This window comes from Ochotona curzoniae, unplaced genomic scaffold, assembly GCF_017591425.1.
Source record: "Ochotona curzoniae isolate NIBS_2020 unplaced genomic scaffold, NIBS_Ocur_1.0 scaffold_3890, whole genome shotgun sequence".
In the NCBI taxonomy this organism is placed as follows: domain Eukaryota; kingdom Metazoa; phylum Chordata; class Mammalia; order Lagomorpha; family Ochotonidae; genus Ochotona; species Ochotona curzoniae.
In genome coordinates, this window is record NW_024467115.1 from 10,941,694 (window position 1) to 10,961,465 (window position 19,772).

The window sequence follows — 19,772 nt, forward strand, 5'->3', positions numbered from 1 at the left end:
TTCAAATCTGTGCTGCATCAGGTGCTGGGTGGATTATTCTGAGCCCTGTATTTTGTGTACTATTTATTTGTGAATATACGTAAAACACAGTTTCTTTGGTGGATTTCGTTATAGTTACATGACATATCTTTCAAGCCTCCATTATAGAGCACCAAAAACAACAGGTAATAAGGGCCAACTATTATGGGGTGATAGTTTTAGGCCACCCAATAGGGATACAATAATAGAGAGATTATTGCATTCAAAGTATAGTCTCAGGGAAGGCAGATAGACACAATTAAAATATAGTAGGTAGTTTGGGCCTGGCGCAGTAGCATAGTGGTTAAAGTCCTCGCCTTGAACACGCTGGGATCCCATATGGGCACCAGTTCTAATCCCAGAAGCCCCGCTTCCCATCCAGCTCCTTGCCTGTGGCATGGGAATGCAGTCGAGGATGGCCCAAAGCTTTGGGGCCCTGCACCCACGTGGGAGATCTGGAAGAGGCTCCTGGCTTTGGACTGGCTCAGCTCCAGCCTCGTGGTCACTTGCGGGGTGAATCATCGGACTGAAGATCTTCCTCTCTGTCTCTCCTCCTCTCTGTATTTCTGCCTTTCCAATAAAAATAAATAAATCTTTAGAAAATATAGAGCAGGTAGTTGGATAGAAGTGTACACAGTTTACATTAGAAGGAGAAGGGAGGAAGCCATGAGTTCTTATGTAAGCGTTTTATATATGTGCCGTTTTGCATAAAATTTCTTCAGAATCAGAATCTATCAGTTACTTCCCTTACTTAATGTGGGACTCACACTGGAGGAACCATCGCTGCCTCTCCGATCCTCCCTCACCCACGCACTCCTAGAGGACACATGATCGATCTTTTTCTCTGTCTCTCTCTCCTTTCTTCCCATCCTCCCTGCCTCCCCTCTCCTCTCTTCTCTCTCTCCCACTGTTTCTCCCTCTCTTGCCTTCCCATTGCTGTTGTGCCATTGAAATGAGTACAAAAATAAATAAATACAAAAACATAATATATTGTTTTAATGGGGCAGGCATTGTGGTGCAGTGGGTGAAGCTGCTGTCCAGGATACCCACATCTCCGATCAGACACCTGGATTGAATCTCACCTACACCACTTCTGATTCTGTTTCATGGTCATGTAATCCTGGGATATAGGACATAAAGACTCAAGTGGTTGAGTCCCTTCCACCCACATGGGTGACATGGTTGAAACTCTGGGCTTCTGGCCTGACCGGTCCTCAGCTATTGTGAGCACTTGGGGAGTGAACCATTGATGAAAGAGCTCTAGCTGCCTCTCTCGCACCCTGCCTTTGCAATGCCTAAATAAGCAAAAACCATCAGTGGCCTCAGCATTGAGCTATAGCAATTTAAAACACTTGGGCCCGGCGCGGTGGCACAAGTGGTTAAAGGTCCTCACCTTGCCGCCCGGGATCCCATATGGGCGCCGGTTCTAATCCCGGCAGCCCCGCTTCCCTTCCAGCTCCCTGCCTGTGGCCTGGGAAAGCAGCAGAGGACGGCCCAAAGCTTTGGGAACCTGCACCCGCGTGGGAGACCCGGAAGAGGCTCCTGGCTTCGGATCGGCATAGTATCGGCCCGTTGCGCTCACTTGGGGAGTGAATCATCGGACGGAAGATCTTCCTCTCTGTCTCTCCTCTCTGTATATCTGCCTTTCCAATGAAAAAATAATAAAAATAAATCTTTAAAACACTGCCTGTGATGTTGGCATCCAAATGGATGCCAGTTCATTTCCTGGCCACTCCATGTTAAGCCCATCTCCCTGCTAGTGAGCCTGGAAAAGCAGCAGAGGACAGGCCAAGCCTCCAGGTCCTTACACCTGCTTCCTGGCTTCTGTCTGCCTAGTCCTGGCTGTTCAGGGAATGAGCCAATAGATGGAAGAACATAGTCCTTCTGTCTCTTCCTCCACTCTGTCTTTCAAAAAATAAAATCAACATTATCAAGCTAATAACACTTTGTGTAATTTTCACCAGACAGAGTCTAGAAGAAGTCCTGATTCATCTTAGGTTTTGACAAAAGCAAAAATACTTTCACAGGATTAAAAATATTTGTGGTCATTCGACCAAAGTGATATCCTGTTAAATGGAATACATTAGAGATCTTTGAGATGAAAAAAAAAATGGTGGGTAGAACAGAAACAATTAGTTAAGAGCTTTGGTGCCAAATCATAATGTGTCATAGTGGCTATTTCATGGGAGGCTGACATATAAAACTCTGATGGGATATGTTAAAGCAGAACACGTACAGTAAGCTTTACATTAGTACCACGTCAGTGTTTTAAGGTAATTTCAGTGTTTTCCATAGCTGCTCAAATAATTACCTCATTTCTATTGATTCATCAGAGTATCTGATTTTTTCCAAGTCATAAAATTAATGAGAAGTAACCAACTACAGCATTTGACTTATTTCACAGATCTTTGATAGTTTATGCATTTCCAAACTTCAGTACTTAATTGCTGTCAAAAGTATATATTTAAATGAATGCAGTCACATTTCAAAAAAATAAAATGACCATATTGAAAGAAAAAAATAATCTGTAGCTTTCTCATGAATAATACTTAAAACTGTTAAATGCATTAAAATCCCATTTAACAAGTAACAGAACCTAATGAACACTGAAACAGCTAGCTGAATACTAATATGGAATATGACTGAGAAATACATCTCAGTGTGGAAATTTCTCATTGCCCAAAATGGTTACACAGATTAAGGAGAAGAACACCTGTTGTTAAAAAGACAAATGATATTTGGCATTTCCCGGAAAATATTTTTAAATTTCTGTTTTCAATTCTTCCTTAGTCAAGCATTCATTTTTTCATCTTGAAACTTACAATATTTCTTCCTTAAGGTTTGCATGTCTTATTAATCAATATTATTGTTTAAATTATTATAATTATTTTATATGGAAAAATTGAGCAGATAAAGGAATTCCTCACTTCTACTCTCCTTCCTCATTTTCCGTCCCACCATTTCCCCCGTATTGTCACAACACTAAAGTCCTTTCATAACAGTTACAAGTTCAACATTCTGCTATTTAAGTGCTTCATGACATTACAGTTATAGGAAAAGATATAAAATCCAGTCCTATATTAAAAAGATTTATTTTTTATTAGAAAGGCAGATTTACAGAGAGAATGAGATACAGAGAGATCTTCCGTCCGCTGGTTCACTCCCACTAGAGCCTGCAGAGGACGTGTGGTACAGGGGCAGGGAAAGAGGGCAGAGCGGGCTGATCAACTACCCAGCCAAGCAATAGAGGTAAAGATCTGTGCAGATGGAGACTTAAAGTTGAACTATGTCAGCTAAGGTTTCCTCAACCTTAGAGCGGTTAGAACAACAGCATTTCAAAATGATCAGACCTGCCTAAGCAGAGCGCTCAGAGCGTGCTCCACACTGGGGACCCTGGGACAGAATCATGTCGCCATCCCCGGTCCTGGGTACTGAGGCAGCTGAGAAGTTGATGTGCCTTCTCTCCTTATCCTCTTTCCCCAGACAGAGGAAGAAGAAAAAGAAAAATGTGGAAGCAATGGTCTCACCCACTTTCTGCTAACTCTTCCTACCTTCATCAACAATGTGAACATTATTAAAAAACAGAAAAGCATGTTTAGGGATGGTAAAGGTTTGGGGTGGAAGCCATAAAGATTTAGAAACTGAAGATTTACAGCTTGGTTAAATGTCGTTTTTGAGCAAGCATTAAAAGTTTCTAGTGAGCTCTTTATTTTATTCTCTGGTTTGATTGCAACATGGACTCTCCAGGCTAGCAAGGGTCTTTATTAAGTATAAATCACAGATAAATGAAAGACACCTTTACTCTTGAGAAACAGACTGACAAGGCACGCCCTAGGAAAAGTCACTTGGTCAAAGAAGTATAATGGTTATGAAGTTATGATGGTCTATCAGTCATATTAAAATCAATAAATATAAGAGTAGCCATTTAGTTTTATGATGTTAAAGTTATTTAAAGCTTACGTTCATATATTAATATGTCCTGGGGCTATAAATAGCATTTCTGATACTAGTCTTGAAATTTTTGTCCTATTTCAGCAATCACTGAAAATAATTTAATAAAATATCTAGTATTATTATAATCAACCACATATTAAATCCTATGTTTAGAGCTTGTGTTTGTAGTTTCATTTAATTATTTTACCAAAGCTCATGATGTATGGACTACTATATATCTCCATTTTATAGATGGCAAAGAATCATTTTTTGCTAGTTTATAAGGCTTGTAAATATACACAGGATCAAATTTTTGTCTATTTCATTCCTGATATTTTCTTTCTTAATAATTAACTTTTAAATTTTTTTCTTTTATAAAATAATGGATAACCACGTATAAGACACTAGTAATAAGTATTTAAATTATATATATGCAAATGCATATGTGTATATATACATATGCTTATCTATATAATGAGTTGTGCTTGTATCTGTATGCTCTATAAAAAGTTGTTTCAAATTTTCAATTTTGCCCAAACAATAATTTCTATAACATAGTGACTAATGATAAGTTAATATGCTGAGCTCATCAGATTATATAAAAATGCCAATAAAATGAAGCCCACAGTTCCACAGAAGTATACATTTAAGTCAAAATTGAAGACATGATTCTTACTGAAGTATACAGATTTGTCTCTGAGAAACAGAAAACAAAATTTCTTCCATTGTCTCTTTCAGCTTAAAACCTGAAGTAATTGAATATTACCAAGTCTCCTGCTTTTCTTGTCTAAATGTTAATATAAAAAAATTCATGACAGTGTTTTCTGTTTTAAGAATCCTTTCAACTTTCTGCCACCTGTTTGAAAAAACAGTAAAATTACGTAGCCAAGAACCAAGAAATGAGCATTCTCGTATTTTTGCATCATTTGATGGTGATGGTAACTGTCAACTTTTAAATATATATATATTTCTTTGAAAGCAGGAGTTATGGAAAGTGGGGAGAGGTGTGAAGATTTTCTCCTCTGCTGGGTTATTCCCCAAATGACTGCAAAGGAAAGGGTTGGGTTAGGATGAAGCCCTGAGCCTAAACTCCGTCTGTGTCTGCCTTGTGGATGCCAGGGGGATGAGTACCTGGACCACTGCCAGCTGTTTTTCCAGACATCTTAGTAGGGCACTGCTGTTCCACCAGCAGAGCAGCCAGAACTGGAACCTTGCCTCATACAGGTTGCCTGCATTCCAGATGCTGACTTAACCTGCTGGGCCACCAAGCCAGCTTGTCAGCGTTTTTCGTGGAGCAGACTTTGAATAATGTATGAGATGATACGCTTCTTCAGGTTGTGGATAGTTATTATCCTTATTTCTCCATGCAGCTAGTGGCATGCCTCCAGATGTACAGCGTAACAGGGCATATTTTCCTAATTACCCACACTTCTCTGTTCTCCAGGTTGAGCTCCGTTAACCTGGAATCTGCAGTCGCCTACCCTACCGATGCAAGTGTTGCAGCAGCTGTGGAAATGTGTCAGTGCCCACCAGGGTACAGTGGCTCCTCGTGTGAAGTAAGTTTGCAAGAATGTCTTCTTACTGCATTCTAAGTCCCACCAACATTGCTGTCAAAAAATCATTCACAGAAGCGTCTTATTTTCTGTCGATATTTGTACAAGCAAGTGATAGAGAAATATGAATGTCTGCTGAAGTGTGGCTTCCAAAGGGAGTGCAAACCACATAATGTTATCCTGAAATTGTGTTTTTTTAATCAGTGTTTGCTTTAGCAGAAAATGTAGTTCCATGAATGATTTTCCCCATGGAAAGGCTTGCATGATACATGATAAAAGAGTAATATTCTAACATATTTTCCTTCATGTCCATTTGAGTGGTTATCTGGAAATTGGCACATTTTAAAAATTTTGTTTAAGTTTTCCAATTTTTTGATCCCATATAACACATTTTGCTTTACTGTACTCCTAGAAATTTCAAGTTCAATCAACTAAGTATGTAATTTTCAGAATGCAAAAATATAGTAAATAGAAGAAATGCCTTGCTCTAAAAATTTTCTGAGATCTTTGATTTATGTAACAACTAAATAAATCAGATACATGTTGTTTTCTTAATATTTTTAACATATAATAGCTTAAAATTTTAACTTAATACTACCATGTATCACTTCAAGATACTAATTTGAGGAACTTATATGTACTTTAGATAATTATAAAATTTATTAATTTAAAACCTGGTGAACATTATTTCCTTGATAGGAGGCATAATTTTCAAACAAGAGATTGTGTAAGCTCATGCTTGTAAGGAATCATCTGAGTATATCAGAATGTCTACCACATTTCAGAATACTACCACATTATACCATTTATTGAAATACCCTAGGCATTTCTCTGTCATTTCTCTTTACCTGGAAATAATACATTCCACTGGAGAAGGTGCACGGTGTGGTCACATGCATGACTCACCTGGATAGAAAAGAAACCATGTAGTATCCATGGCCATACTTACTAATCTAAACTTCATACTGAAAAGATATTCAAAATATTCCTATTTAGGTAGATTGGCCTAATCTGATTTTACATATAAAATGTATGTTTATTTAATGAAACCTTTGCTATTATTATAGGCCTTCCAGTTTTGACTTTAAATCAACCATCTTTCATTGAACTCTTAGATTTGTTTCAGTTGGAGTAATAAATAATTTGATTCCTAGATTAGTCATCCCCAATCCTTTTCATCAACTTACTGATAAGTCAAAATGCCCATTTAATATAAAATTGACTATTAGCATTATTTGATCATACCTTTTGTTTCTTCCATTTTGTGAAATCATTTTGAATATATATATACATATAATCATATATATATGATTAAGTATATAACACTCATCATGTAACATCACTAGCCAGCAAAATCCTTGCCACTGAAGAGCTAAATCATCTGTTTAGGGAGACAGAACAAATATTTATGAAAAGTTGGGTCACAGCACCAAACAGTTCATGAATCAGCACATAGGAAGAGCATAATAATCACATAAAGGGTGAATAGTCTAAGAAAGGTGTCTTAGAAAGAAGTCTAGAAAAAAAAATCTCCAGTTGGATGCTGAGGAACAGTAGCAAATGTGTTACAAAAGAAAACCATGTGAGAATGAAAGAACAAAGATGCAAAGGGGGTAAATAAAAGCTGGTTGTGTCTGTTACACTTGTTTGATACACAGTTATCTTAAAGTACATATGGGAATTCTGTCAACTGAGGAGAGCAATTTCTCTGATCTCCTCATTCCTTCTGTGTAATAATGCCTTCTTTTCTTTATCCCAACTTTCTGTTCCCAAACTCACTGAGTCTTTCCCTTTTTCAGCTCTTTTGCCTTTTTTCAAATTGAGCTTAGTTTATAAAGCCAGTCACTCTAGCTTTCTTACTAGTGGCCTCCCAGAATCTCTTAAAATGGATTGCAATGATGCCTTAATTCTAGCTTGATGAAAATCATGAGCCTAAGATAAACCCAATGACTCTATGACATCAATCTCTTCGGCTTATTTTTTGAGACCATTGTACTGACTCAAAATCCTTTTAGAATCTATTTTGAGATCTTACAAATTACTCCAAATTTAATATTTCAAATATGTTTTTCCTTTCCTAATATTTTTGCAGAAGCTTGTATATGTTTTGATACTTGTAATTTGTAATTTGGCTAGTAATTATTTGATGAGCCTATTTTTAGAGATAAGATCACCAACATAAAGATTAATTTGATGAACATAAAGTCCCTGCACTCAGGAAATTCACATCTATTGTTTGGCTAAATAATATGCCAGGCAGAAAATGTAGATAAATACAAGCTATGGAAAAGGTAAACAGGATAAAATAGACTGGATAGAATTTGATATATATTAACATATTAACATATATATGCAAAGATTAGATGGGAAAGGGTATATTTACAAAGAGAAAGGAATCTATTTTCTGCAAATTTATCAGGAAAGACATTTTTGGGATGATGATATCTCAACTGAATATTAGAAAATAAGATGGAGATCAGTATAAAAAGAGCTGGTGATGAAGGTAGCATAAATATTGGAGACTATAAGGGCCTATGAAGAGGCAAGTATGTTGGTGATGCAGGGACTAAGAGTGGTACAGAGGGGCAGGCCACACAGAGCTTCACATGCAGCTTCAGAACTTGGAATTTCATGAAAAACCATTAGAAGTGTGTCAGCAGAGTAGCACCATGATCTGAATTATACTTTTGTAAAAGCTGTTATGATGGAGGTATGACGAATGTATTAGAAGAGGGCAGGAGTGGTAGGAAGGAAGGTGTTTATGGGAATATAGCATTGATAATTGGTGATAAGGTAATGGCATAATGTGGAGACCTGTAAGTATCTTCTATATGCATGTTGGTAGGGGAGAGGAAAGAACTGTGTAACATGAGTGATAGATGAGAGAAATAGTGGAATGATTAGATGCAGTGCTATTTACAGAGCTGGACAAATAAGGTGAGAAGGATTTGGGAAGCAGGTGGAACCAAGTTTGCTTTAGAAATGTTAGGTTTGGGAATCCGGTGAAGAGTTCATATCAATGCAGAGTTAGACTGTGCAAGCTTTGAATAAGCATGTCTTTCTGATCGAAACATAGATATTTCAAAACCATCATTTACTGCCAAACAGAATAGAATTACCCAAAAAAGAATATAGTTTGTTATAGTTTGCCTTTCCAATATTTTTTAAAAAGTTAAAATAATCATGCTCAAACCCTATGTGATAAGGAAATTGAGATAAGGCTTTTGAGAAGAAAGAGCCAACTGACTCAAATGATGATGAGAGAGCAGGAAAAAGGCAGTTATAGAACTGTCCACTGACTGTGGCTATCTGGAATTTGATGGGAAAAACAAGATCAGCTTTAATGATGTGGTAGTGGCCAAGGAAAGATTATAATGGAATGATTCATAGACATAGAAAGAAAGATTTTTCTGAATACTTTTCTTTAAAAGACAGACAAGTAGGAAATTGAAAATAATGTTTAAGGAGTATTTGTCATTTTTATTGAGACATTAGATCGTATTTTTGAGCTGATAGTAAATCTAATAGGAACAAAAAAAAAGAGGCAGGCATTTTTATATATTTGGGCTAAGATGCCAGTTAGAATGCTTGAATTCCATTTGGGAGTACCTGGGATTTCTTGTCTGGGTTGTGAAATGTGTGCCTGTTGCAGTAAATGTACTCATTGTTCAGTGTCTTAGGGCAAAAGCAAAATACATTGTGCTGATAAACATAGTAATTTGATATTCATATGATTGAACTAATGTATATTTCAGTGAAAAATCTAATTTTATAGGACTACAGCTTTTTGTAGGATTTATTATTTATTTCAAAGATGGCACTACAGAAAGGGAAAGAGCGAGACAAAAAGAGAGAGAAAGCAAGAGAGATTTTCAATCCCCTGATGGACTATCCAAATGTCTGCAACATCTGGGTCTGGACATTGCCAGGCCAAACCCAGAATTTAGATGCCTCTCCTGGCTTCAGATCAGTTCAGCTCTGGCTGTTATAGCCACTTGGAGAGTGAACCAACAAATGGAAGCTCTTTCTTCCTGTTTCTCCTCTCTGAAAATCTGATCTTCCAACAAGATAGATAGATAGGTAGATAGATAGATAGATAGATAGATAGATAGATAGATTAATTTAAACCCTATGGACATATTCCCCTACAACTATAATCAACCTTTCCCCCATTCTCAACATCTTCAACCTTTGCCCTCCTTGGTTACATAGTGTCAATGAGCATATTTTAAAGAAGAAAGCATTTCTGTAATCTAGGGAGAAAACACTTCAGTGGGGAAAAATTATCAGAAAGGGATTGGAAATTAGCCCCTTCTATTTTGGACAGACCAAATTAAGGAGAAAGTGCACCTAATTTTCAGATGTGAATTATTTCCATATTTTTGTATGTTAGTTATTGATGCTCAAACTTTCCAGTCCTCTTGTCCTGGGCAGAAGACACCTTCCTAACCATACTGAACAAAATTCTATATACTTTGTTACTTCAGTGATTTATTTCTTGTTTCCAATCTCAACTAGGGGGAAAAAAAAAGCCATTCTTGCTGCATATAATGTATTTTGTTGTTTTGTCATCTAGAAATAGAGTATTTAAAAAAGTAAAAATGAAATTATCAATGAGGGGAATCATAAGTTCTGGGAGGACAGCAGTATTTGCCACATAGTTATTTTGTATCCCTTAAAATCTGTCATAGTTTGCACAGACAGGAGACATAATTAAGGGTGTCAGCAGCCCAGCCATGCAGGACTTCCACACATACAAGTATACTGCTCAAAATAGCACTGTGCTTATATACCAAGAAATGTGTCCCACTCAAGGGAAGAAGGGATAAACATAAGCAAGTCATGGCAAAATAACACTATAAACAATCAAGGTAATATATGCTAAATAAATCATCAACAGTATACTTTGTAAACGTGCAAAAACCTAGGAATGCGGAGTGAAATAGGTAAATTGCACATGCAAGGAATCCAGCTGTTCATGTTGTTCATTGGAAGAGTTGGGGCAGCGTGTCTTCCAGACCATCAAAGGTGTTCTGAAAGTGAAGTTCTTAGGGCTGTGGGAAAGGGATCACATTACAGATAATCAAAATGGCCTGGATGATACTGGCAATCTTCTTAGCCTCAGATTCTCTGGAGAGTTCTTTTGTGTGTGCTGTTTTATTTTTTTTTTCTCAGTACTTTTCCTCTTATTTCTCTTCTATACTTTTTGCTTTGAAGCTGTCACCTTTCAATTCTTTATATCTGTGCTTTATTTTACCATTTCAGAAGACACACCAAGCTATTGTTTCCTCTAATTTCATACCTGCCAGTAACACTAAGGTCAGTATAAAGTTCTGGTGTCAAGAATAGCTTTGTGGTTATGTTTTAATAATACCAATGTTTTGACCAGCACTGAAAAATGTGTTGACTCACTTGTTAAGTTTGCTGTGTTTTTTTTTTATTATTGCTAAAAAAAGCTCCCTTTTTTTAGTCCTGTAAACTTAATAAAACTTTACATTTTTTCAGTCTTGTTGGCCAAGGCACAGAAGGGTTAATGGCACTATTTTCGGTGGCATCTGCGAACCATGTCAGTGCTTTGGTCATGCGGAATCCTGTGATGACGTCACTGGAGAATGTTTGGTAAGTGCCTCACTGCTTTTGAGAACACTGAATAACATTGCTAAAATCAGCTCTACAGACCCTGTGTTTCATCAGGACTTCTCAACCACTGAAGCCAACAAGCGGCTCAACAAAGGTCTTTGAGTTGATGTGGAAGCAGCCATTCTTTCATTAGCAATTCCCCCAGCATGTATTTGGAAAGGCTTTTTTCATATTAGTCTGAAGAACTGAGTTTTAATCAGATGTATCATAAAGCATAACTACTGACCAAAATGTGTATCCACCATGAATGTGCGGTTTCACTCTCCCATAAATCTACCAAAAGTAAACTGTGCTTTTAAAGTAGGAAAGGATTTATATCCCCATAATAAGAAAAGTGTAAAACATTACCTTATGAAAGACATAACTCAGTTTTTTCACATTGAAAATGAGAACATATTGCATGTTTTATTGAAGTTTTAATTTTTATTTAAACTCAATGCCATGCACAGATTAAAAAATAATAAGTACATATACTATATATGTACTCATCAGAGCTGTTGCTGCTTCTACAATCAATCAGTGCTTTTAACCAGAAAGTAAGCTCTACAAAGTGCAAAGCACTTTCAATCTTGCTAAGGAGCCTTTGGATGGGAAAATTATGCCAAATAGATCATTCTGATTAACTCAAGGACATGTTAGTCTTACATTGTCTGACATGACATGAAACTAGAAACAACACTTCTCATTTCATTAGTCTTGAGAAACACATTTGAAGCTGTGCCAATTTAGGAGGATATCCTACTCTCATTTCCCTCAAGAATTTGAGGCAAACTCTAATATCAGTAATTCCTAATGTTCTCTCATTTGCTCATTTCCCCTCACTTTCTCTGCTATGTAAAAGCTTCTGGGAAGATACAAAATGAGAATTCAGGGTTTTTGTTTTGATGTAATTTAGCATTTAGGTTTATGGATGTTCTTTTTGTTTTGCATATATTAGATTTTATTTAACTGCATTGCAATATAAAATCTGATAGCCTTAATTTGTGAATCAGTAGATTTTTCAAATAACATTTTAAGAATAGAAAAAAAGTAGTTTTCATTTTAATTATGTCACAAGTCTTTTAAAATATACCTTGGGAAAAATATCAAATTATCCTTTAAAACTTTACTAACATGGAATAAGAAATACTCAACTCAAAACTGATGCAAAAAAAAAAAAAGTACAAAAATAACCCTATCACCATACCATATGTTCTTGGTCCATTTGTTAGTGTGATTTGCTCAGAACAGATGCCATTTCTTAGAATATTTTTTCTCTGTTAGCACAATTTTGTAAGAAAGAAGTGACAGAACTGTGGAATCTGAGAACAAGAAGTTTGGAGTCTGAAATTCAGTAACCAGGGACAGAATTTTGTACTCTGTGTATTCCTGGGTAGTTGGCGCAGATGCAGTAATGTAAAATCATACCAAGGAATTTCCATTTTGAACACCTCGATTCAAGTGTAATCCATGAAGAAAAGGTATTCAAATGATGCACATCAATGACAGTCTGTCTAAAAAATTATTTGCATATAAAACAGAGTATTGGAGAGCAAAAGAGGGGAAGAGATTGAGAGAAAGGTCCCATCTCTCTGGTACTCCTCAAATGCCCATAATAGCTGGGAACGGGCCAGCTGAAAACCCAAGAACCAAGAACTCTATATCTAGGTATTAGGGACCTAAACAACTGGGCCATATTCTGCTGCCATAGCACAAGGAAGCTGGATCTGAAGCGGCGTAGTGGAGACTTGAACTGGAGCTTTGGAATGGAAATGTCAGTGTCACAACCTGTCCCTAGGCTGTGTCACAACACCAGAGGCATGGACTTTCTTACTGCTCAACCTTCCTTTTTCTTTTACTTTTAGCTTTTTATTTTTTCCAGTTTTCCATTCCACATATTAGCTAACCGATTTATGGAAATTAGAGGTAAACTGTTTTTCAGCTTAGCTTGGCTTTGAAATAAAATGGTCAGTCAACTGAGATAAATTTTTTACATTAGAGCAAAACTCACACCTCTGCTCCAACTGGACTGTATAAAACATTATTTTAGGGCCTGGCATGATGGCTCAGTGGCTAAATCCTCGTCTTGCATGCACTGGAATGCCATATGAGCAGCAGTTTGTACCCAGCTGCCCCACCTACCATCTAGCTCTCTGTTTGTGGCCTGGGAAAGCAGTAGAGGACAGGCTAAAGCCTTGGGCCCTTGCACTCTTGAGGGAGTTCCAGAAAAAGTACCTGGTCTCTGGCTTTGGATCATCTTAGCTTGGGTTATTGCAGCCACCTGGGGAGTGAACCAGTGGATGGAAGATCTTATTCTCTCCTTTTCTCCCTAAATCTACCTAACGAAAATAATATAAATCCTAGAAAAGAAGCCAAAATGTTATTTAAATTCAAGGTGCAGTGGAGATGACTCAGGATGCATCCATGTTCACAAAGGAGGCCTGTGTGCACCCTCCTTCCTGTGGCCCGTATGATCTGTAATGTGAACAGTCGTCTGGCGTGTGCCTCATGGCAGGACACCTGCAGAAATAAACAACCATCAGACTGAAAGGTTCATCTTCTTTGGTTTTGATTCTCATTATATTGATGGACTAATGCTGTTTTATATTTTCAATATAAAATTTTCATATACATTTAAGAAAATAGATCACTTGAAATTATAAGAAAATTTTATATATTATTGCATCTTAAACTGATAGTTGAAGACAAGATCTTTCAATTATGCAATGTTTTTACTTGAATTCTACAAAAAAAATTTCAGTCTGGTTAAGGCAAGATCAATTTTATGGTCCTTTAAAAACTCACAAGTATTGGCAGATTTCATTTTATTTAGTTTTATTTAAAATTCATCAAATTTAGTCTTGACTGCTGCCAGTACTAAATTTAAATGCTATGATCTATTTTTAAAGGTTTGGCTAAATAATTCTGAGAGAAAATTTAAAGAAAGGAAAAAAAGCCCTTTTCATTTAAATCATCAGTTATCACAAAGTACCTGTTCACCTGTAATTGATGAAACTGGCATGGATTTTAACGTCTTAAAAATTTTATTAATTGGATTTTAGCACAGTTTTTCCACAGGATGTAAATGAGAGGTACTGTGGATTAAATAATTGAGTTATAACTTTAAGATATTTCCCTAGGTAAATAAATCTACAATCCTGTTATCCTAAGACGTTGTGTTTAAATGAATATTTACTTGTATTTGATTTCTACAAATTCATTCATGAGATAGTCCAAATTTAAATTGTTTAGAATATATTGTAATAATAATTTAAAATAGTTCACTGATTTATATCCTACCATTCCAGTGCTCACACAGACTAGCATATTTTTAGTGTCGGTTTAAAATATATATTTTGTTAATTGCCTATGCAAATTCTTTTATTGATCATAAAATGAAGGTTGTGATTGCCTGAAGTTTGTTAAATTTTCAATATGTGGAAAATTATAACTGTATATATATGGATTGATATAAAATCATATTTTAGTAATAAGCCCAAGATTTTAATTAGAATTAGATATATTTTATTATACTAATGTTGCCAGGAATTATGGATACATGACGCCAAGACATTTTAAAATTCATCAAGATGCGTCACTAGAAGCCTCAAGATAATTCCACTGTGTTATTTATTGAATGGTTCATTTTTATACTAACTGTGAGGGGTTTTAAGAACACATGCTGATTTAAGTAATATATTTTAATTCACATGAAGAATTTAAGACATAAATTACCTTTATTTTTGAAAAAATTGGGTCTGGAAATTGCTAATTGGCAGAAAAATATAATTTCAGTTTTCTTTTTAAATGTGTGAAGAAAATATACACCTCATTTAATTATAGATTGTTGTATGCTTAATATATATTTTTTAATTTTCTCAAGGTTCAAGCAATATATTCACAAAGATAATGGAGGAAAAGCTTATCCAACCCATCTGAGTACAATAAGTTCGAAATTACTGTAAGAGGTCCCAGTCTGAGGAGATTTCAATGATTAGCCCCAGCTCTCATTAAATGGGCATGTTTATGCTGGACAATTTAATTTCATCTAGAATCAGCAACAATATCCATTAAATATGTGTTTTTAGGGATCTTTTCATGCACTTACACACACACACGCACACACACTCATTCCTTAGGAATTAAAATTTAAAGAGGGAATTATGTTTGAGTAATGAAAGCAATGATGGTAAATTTCAGACATCTATTTGTAAATATGCCTATACTGAAATGCATATGTGGTTTTATAAGTTGGAAATGGAATCAACTTTCAGTGCCATTTCCCCACTCTAAAACTGACCAGTTAATATTGAGAAATTAATCTTCCTCCTGGGAAAAAGACTGATGACCTTACAGACCTGACTTTAGGCAGCATACTGCTGCATGAGAGCTAAATAGTAGTCCTATGTTCTTTTGTTTGTCAGAGCTGCGAAGACCACACAGGTGGCCCCTACTGTGATCAGTGTCTTCCTGGTTTCTATGGTGATCCAACCAAAGGAACTCCTGAGGATTGTCAGCCCTGTGCCTGTCCGCTCAACATCCCATCCAACAAGTGAGTCGCAGACTATTGGGGTCTGTGTTTGGGAGTCTTAAGAAGGTATTGTAAGTTTTCTAAATATTTGGCTCTAATTCTGGTGATTTAATGTGTGCATAGAACTCAGAATTTCTATATCAGTTCTATAGAATAGACATGCTTTAGGCAACACGTGTGTGCCTTTGCATACATACATACAGATACACTCACCAAGACACACACACCATCATGTTCATAACTTATTAAAAAGACAATGCATGTAAATGCTGTTCTTGCCTACTCTCACATTATTTACTTGTAATTCTTGCATATGTCAGAAAAAAATTTCATAAAGTAAGATGAAAATATTTATTTGACTTACCCTTAACTAGAAAATTCTCATAGTTACACAGTTGATTTTCTAATTCCTTGATTGGCACATGTTGTTTTATAAATAATGAGGGGTATTAAACTATGGTGATCACGATTATCTTTATGAAACTATTTAGATTCATAAAAGCATTAATTCAAAATTTATAGTATTCTCTGACTAACCGTGTTTCATAGTTTTGTTTTGATTTTTCACTGAGATCAATAATTTTTTTCTTTTAAAGATTCATTTATTTATTTTTACATTTATTATTATTATTATTATTATTATTTTATGGTGCCATTCCATGGGCTCCTGGTATTTCTCTTATCCCTTCCCCACTTCCCCCCACCACCACCTAGTTCCTCTATATCATTACTAAAATATAGTTCTTCACACACAGTCATATGTCTATCATTGCGGGCATGGACAATGGCAGAGAGTCCAGCATCCTATTGTCAAGATATAGGAAACAGTTTCATTGTAAGTCCATCTTTGTCTGGAAGTAGAAATGCATACTACATAGTATCCTCACATCTGGATGTTAGTCTCCATTTCACAGCTACTATGCATCCCCTCAAATGAAAAGTTATAATACAAAATCAACAATAGAAAGAAAATTAGAAATTTGCAATGCCATGAAGTTAAATAACATGTTACTAGATATGACAGTCTCCATTACACAGCTACTATACGTTCCTTTAGCCACAAAACAAAATCAACATTAGGAAGAAAAAAGAAATGAACAACACCATGAAGTTAAATAACATGCTGTTAAATGACTAACGTGTAGCTGAAGAAATGAGAATCAAAAACCTTCTTGAAGAAAATGAAGTTACTGTATGATCTATGAGTCATAGAATGATTTAATCAGAAGAAAGTGTTTTGAAGAGATGAAACTAATCGAAAACATGTGATATAGTTTCCACTGATATTTGTTGGTGGAATGTGTCTCTTCTAGACAACAAATAGATGCTGTTTTGTTTTTAATCCAGTCTACTAATCTATGACTTTTGATTGAGCTTAAGCCATTTACATTCAGGGTTAATATGTATGGGTGGTACTTTGGTCCTATCATTTTAGGAATGGGTTGTTCATTGGTTTAGTCTTCTGTTGTCATTTTACCAGGATGTTCTTCACATTTGCCTTTGATTTTGGTAGGTGCTATTCCTCTTATCTGTCAAGAGAGCATCTTTTTTGTTGTTGTTAAGGTTAATTAATATATTTATTTGAAATTGTCGACTTGTCTACATAAATTCAACTCCTGAGAATTTTTTTGGTTTCACTCTCTGCTGCTCTCCTTTTCATTATTTTTTTGGGGGGGGGGTTTATTTATTTATTTATTTGTTTAATTACATTGCATTATGTGACACAGTATCATAGGCTCTGTTGTCTTTGCAACCATTCACTTCTGGTTCGAGCAGGTCCCAAGATTAGAGAGACACCAGGTGCTATATAGCTAGGTTGTTTGTGGCATTACCTTTCTAGAACCTGTTGGATGTTAGGTCTGAATGCCACACGGACCAATTTTAACCCCTAGGATGTCACAGTTGGTATTATTTTCCTGCGGGACCAGTGCAATTCACGGAACTCACTAAGTCACTAAGTTCTCACAAGCTCAGCACATGTGCAGTTCACTGCTGTCCCCTGCAGTCCTAAATCTCTTGCCACAGTGTAGAAAATGGCGCCTGACATGCCACTACTAGAGTTCTTGATCTGCTGGCCGTCAGATCTGAGGGCTACCCAGTCCTGTCTTGGGTAGAACCTGTAGAATGCCATGTTGCTGCAGTTCACCGAGTCAGAAAGGAATTCACTCCCAGCTCAGTGTATGCTCAGTCCTTTCCCTTGCCTTTGCCTCCTTAGGCAAAATGGCATCCAATTCAGCTCAAGGGGACTGACTGGGCTGTGAAATTCACCCTGTTCTCGCACTGCCTGTCTGGGATCTGCTGCTCTGTCTTTGCTGCTAGTCAAATCAAACAGAGCAGCAGGACAGATGGTTCTTTGTCTGGGTTCACCTCCCAAGCTCCCAGAGAAAGTCCCTTCCCACCTGGTTGCTGGTGAAGTTCCGGCTGCTGGTGGAGTTCAAATGTTAGCTGAATGCTACTGGAATATCAGTCACCGCAACACACCGCAACACCACACCGTTGTATCCGCTGCTCTCCTGTGTCTGTCAGTCTCCAGGCATCCCTCTGCTGTTGTTCTGTCCTCTCCTATTTCCTGGAATGTGTCATCTCTGCTTCATCCTGATTAAATGTTTTTCCCTCTGTTTATACATGTCCTTACCCTATTCCGCCATCTTGATTCTCTCGAGATCATTAATTTTTTAAAATGCACTTTTAAATGATATAAAAATATAATTTAGCTTCATCTTCCCCTTTACATTTTAGGAGAATGCTGTTTTAGCTGCTGTGGCTCATATATATGCATGGCAACCCTCTAAGAAATTAGATCCTAAAGCAAATTTTTATAAAATGGACACACAATTTTTAGTCAAAGCTAAAATGTTTCACTAGTAAGCAATGTTAAATAACTGTACATTCTTCATGGTGAACTTTCTTAGGTGCTTAGTAATTATGACATACTTTCCAAATAATTAAAATTATCAAGTAGCCATAACTTTAAACATCTTTTATATTTATTGGTACTAGCTAGTTGTTAATTCTGTAGTGATGTTTGGAAAGGGAAAATTTAAATTACTTTTAAACTGTTGTTTGTTAGGTACAGTCTTTTAAAGTGAAGTTTCCAGCAAGCAGTTTGTCCTCAGAGATCTTACTGAAGGTGATCCTAGTTAAAATAGTCCTTTATTGGTAGTTTTAATGAATGCTAATAGCTAAAGACTTCAAAATAGTTCTGTCAAAAAAAACAAAGTTCTGTAATTAAGTTTACAAGTCTTCATTATATGTGTGTCTCCTACAATTCAGTGTATCCCCTTCTTTCAGAATTTTCTACCTTATTTATTTATTTATTGTTTGGGAAAGAAAAGACTGAACCAGTATTTAGTGAATTATCCCTCTAACCAGGCATTGTGCCAGGCAATATCTTTGTTATTTAATATATTTTTTAAAATAAGAAATAAGATGCATATTATAGATTAATAGATGAAGGTGCTAAATGGGAACGTGGCATCATTACCCCAGAGCTAGGATTTCTGGCTTTAACCCTCAGTTCTGCACTAACTTTTGCCAAGTTATATAAACTCTTCCTCAGTTTTTTGTTTTGTTTTGTTTTGTTTTGTTTTTGTTTTTGGTCATTGGTTTTGTAAAGTGTGCTCACTTAGAGGGTCATTGTGTAACTTATATATTTAAAATATGTGAGACACCTAAAACAGTGATTAGCCGTGGTGGGCTCTATTAAAGGCTGGCTCTTGCTAAGTTACCTGTTCAGGGTATGAGGTATTGTGTCACACTGAGACGTGTCCTCCTGTGTGTATATGCTCTGCAGTCTCCATGGCAGCCATCTTTTAAGAAATATACACATTGAATGTTAAGTGAGAGAGAGCTAGAGAGAATTGATTGACCCGCCGGATAACTCAAGGTCCTGAGAAAATCGTGGTGCATTTCTATTGCTTAGGGTACACGCCTCGAAAGCATGAAACGTGAGGTAAGCTGCCAGGTAACAGGAAGTAGATAAAAGAGAAATCTGTGAGACAATAATGATGGAAAATAATTAGGTTTAATTCCCAATTAATGGAGTCTCAGCCACAAGTTGGCCATAGCGGGACACAAAACTCTCTTTTTGGCATGTAAGTAAATGGTCGCACCACATA

At 36.4% G+C, this 19,772-nt stretch overlaps 1 protein-coding gene across 1 annotated transcript in view; it reads left to right on the forward strand.

The window, feature by feature from the left end:
* Nucleotides 1–19,772, forward strand: part of LAMA2 (laminin subunit alpha 2) — a 421,382-nt gene that overhangs the window by 180,346 nt on the left and 221,264 nt on the right. Inside the window, exons 15-17 of the mRNA XM_040965651.1 lie at nucleotides 5,396–5,507; nucleotides 11,010–11,123; nucleotides 15,548–15,675. Coding sequence (XP_040821585.1) covers nucleotides 5,396–5,507; nucleotides 11,010–11,123; nucleotides 15,548–15,675 — 354 coding nt within the window. The remainder of the gene's footprint in view (nucleotides 1–5,395; nucleotides 5,508–11,009; nucleotides 11,124–15,547; nucleotides 15,676–19,772) is intronic.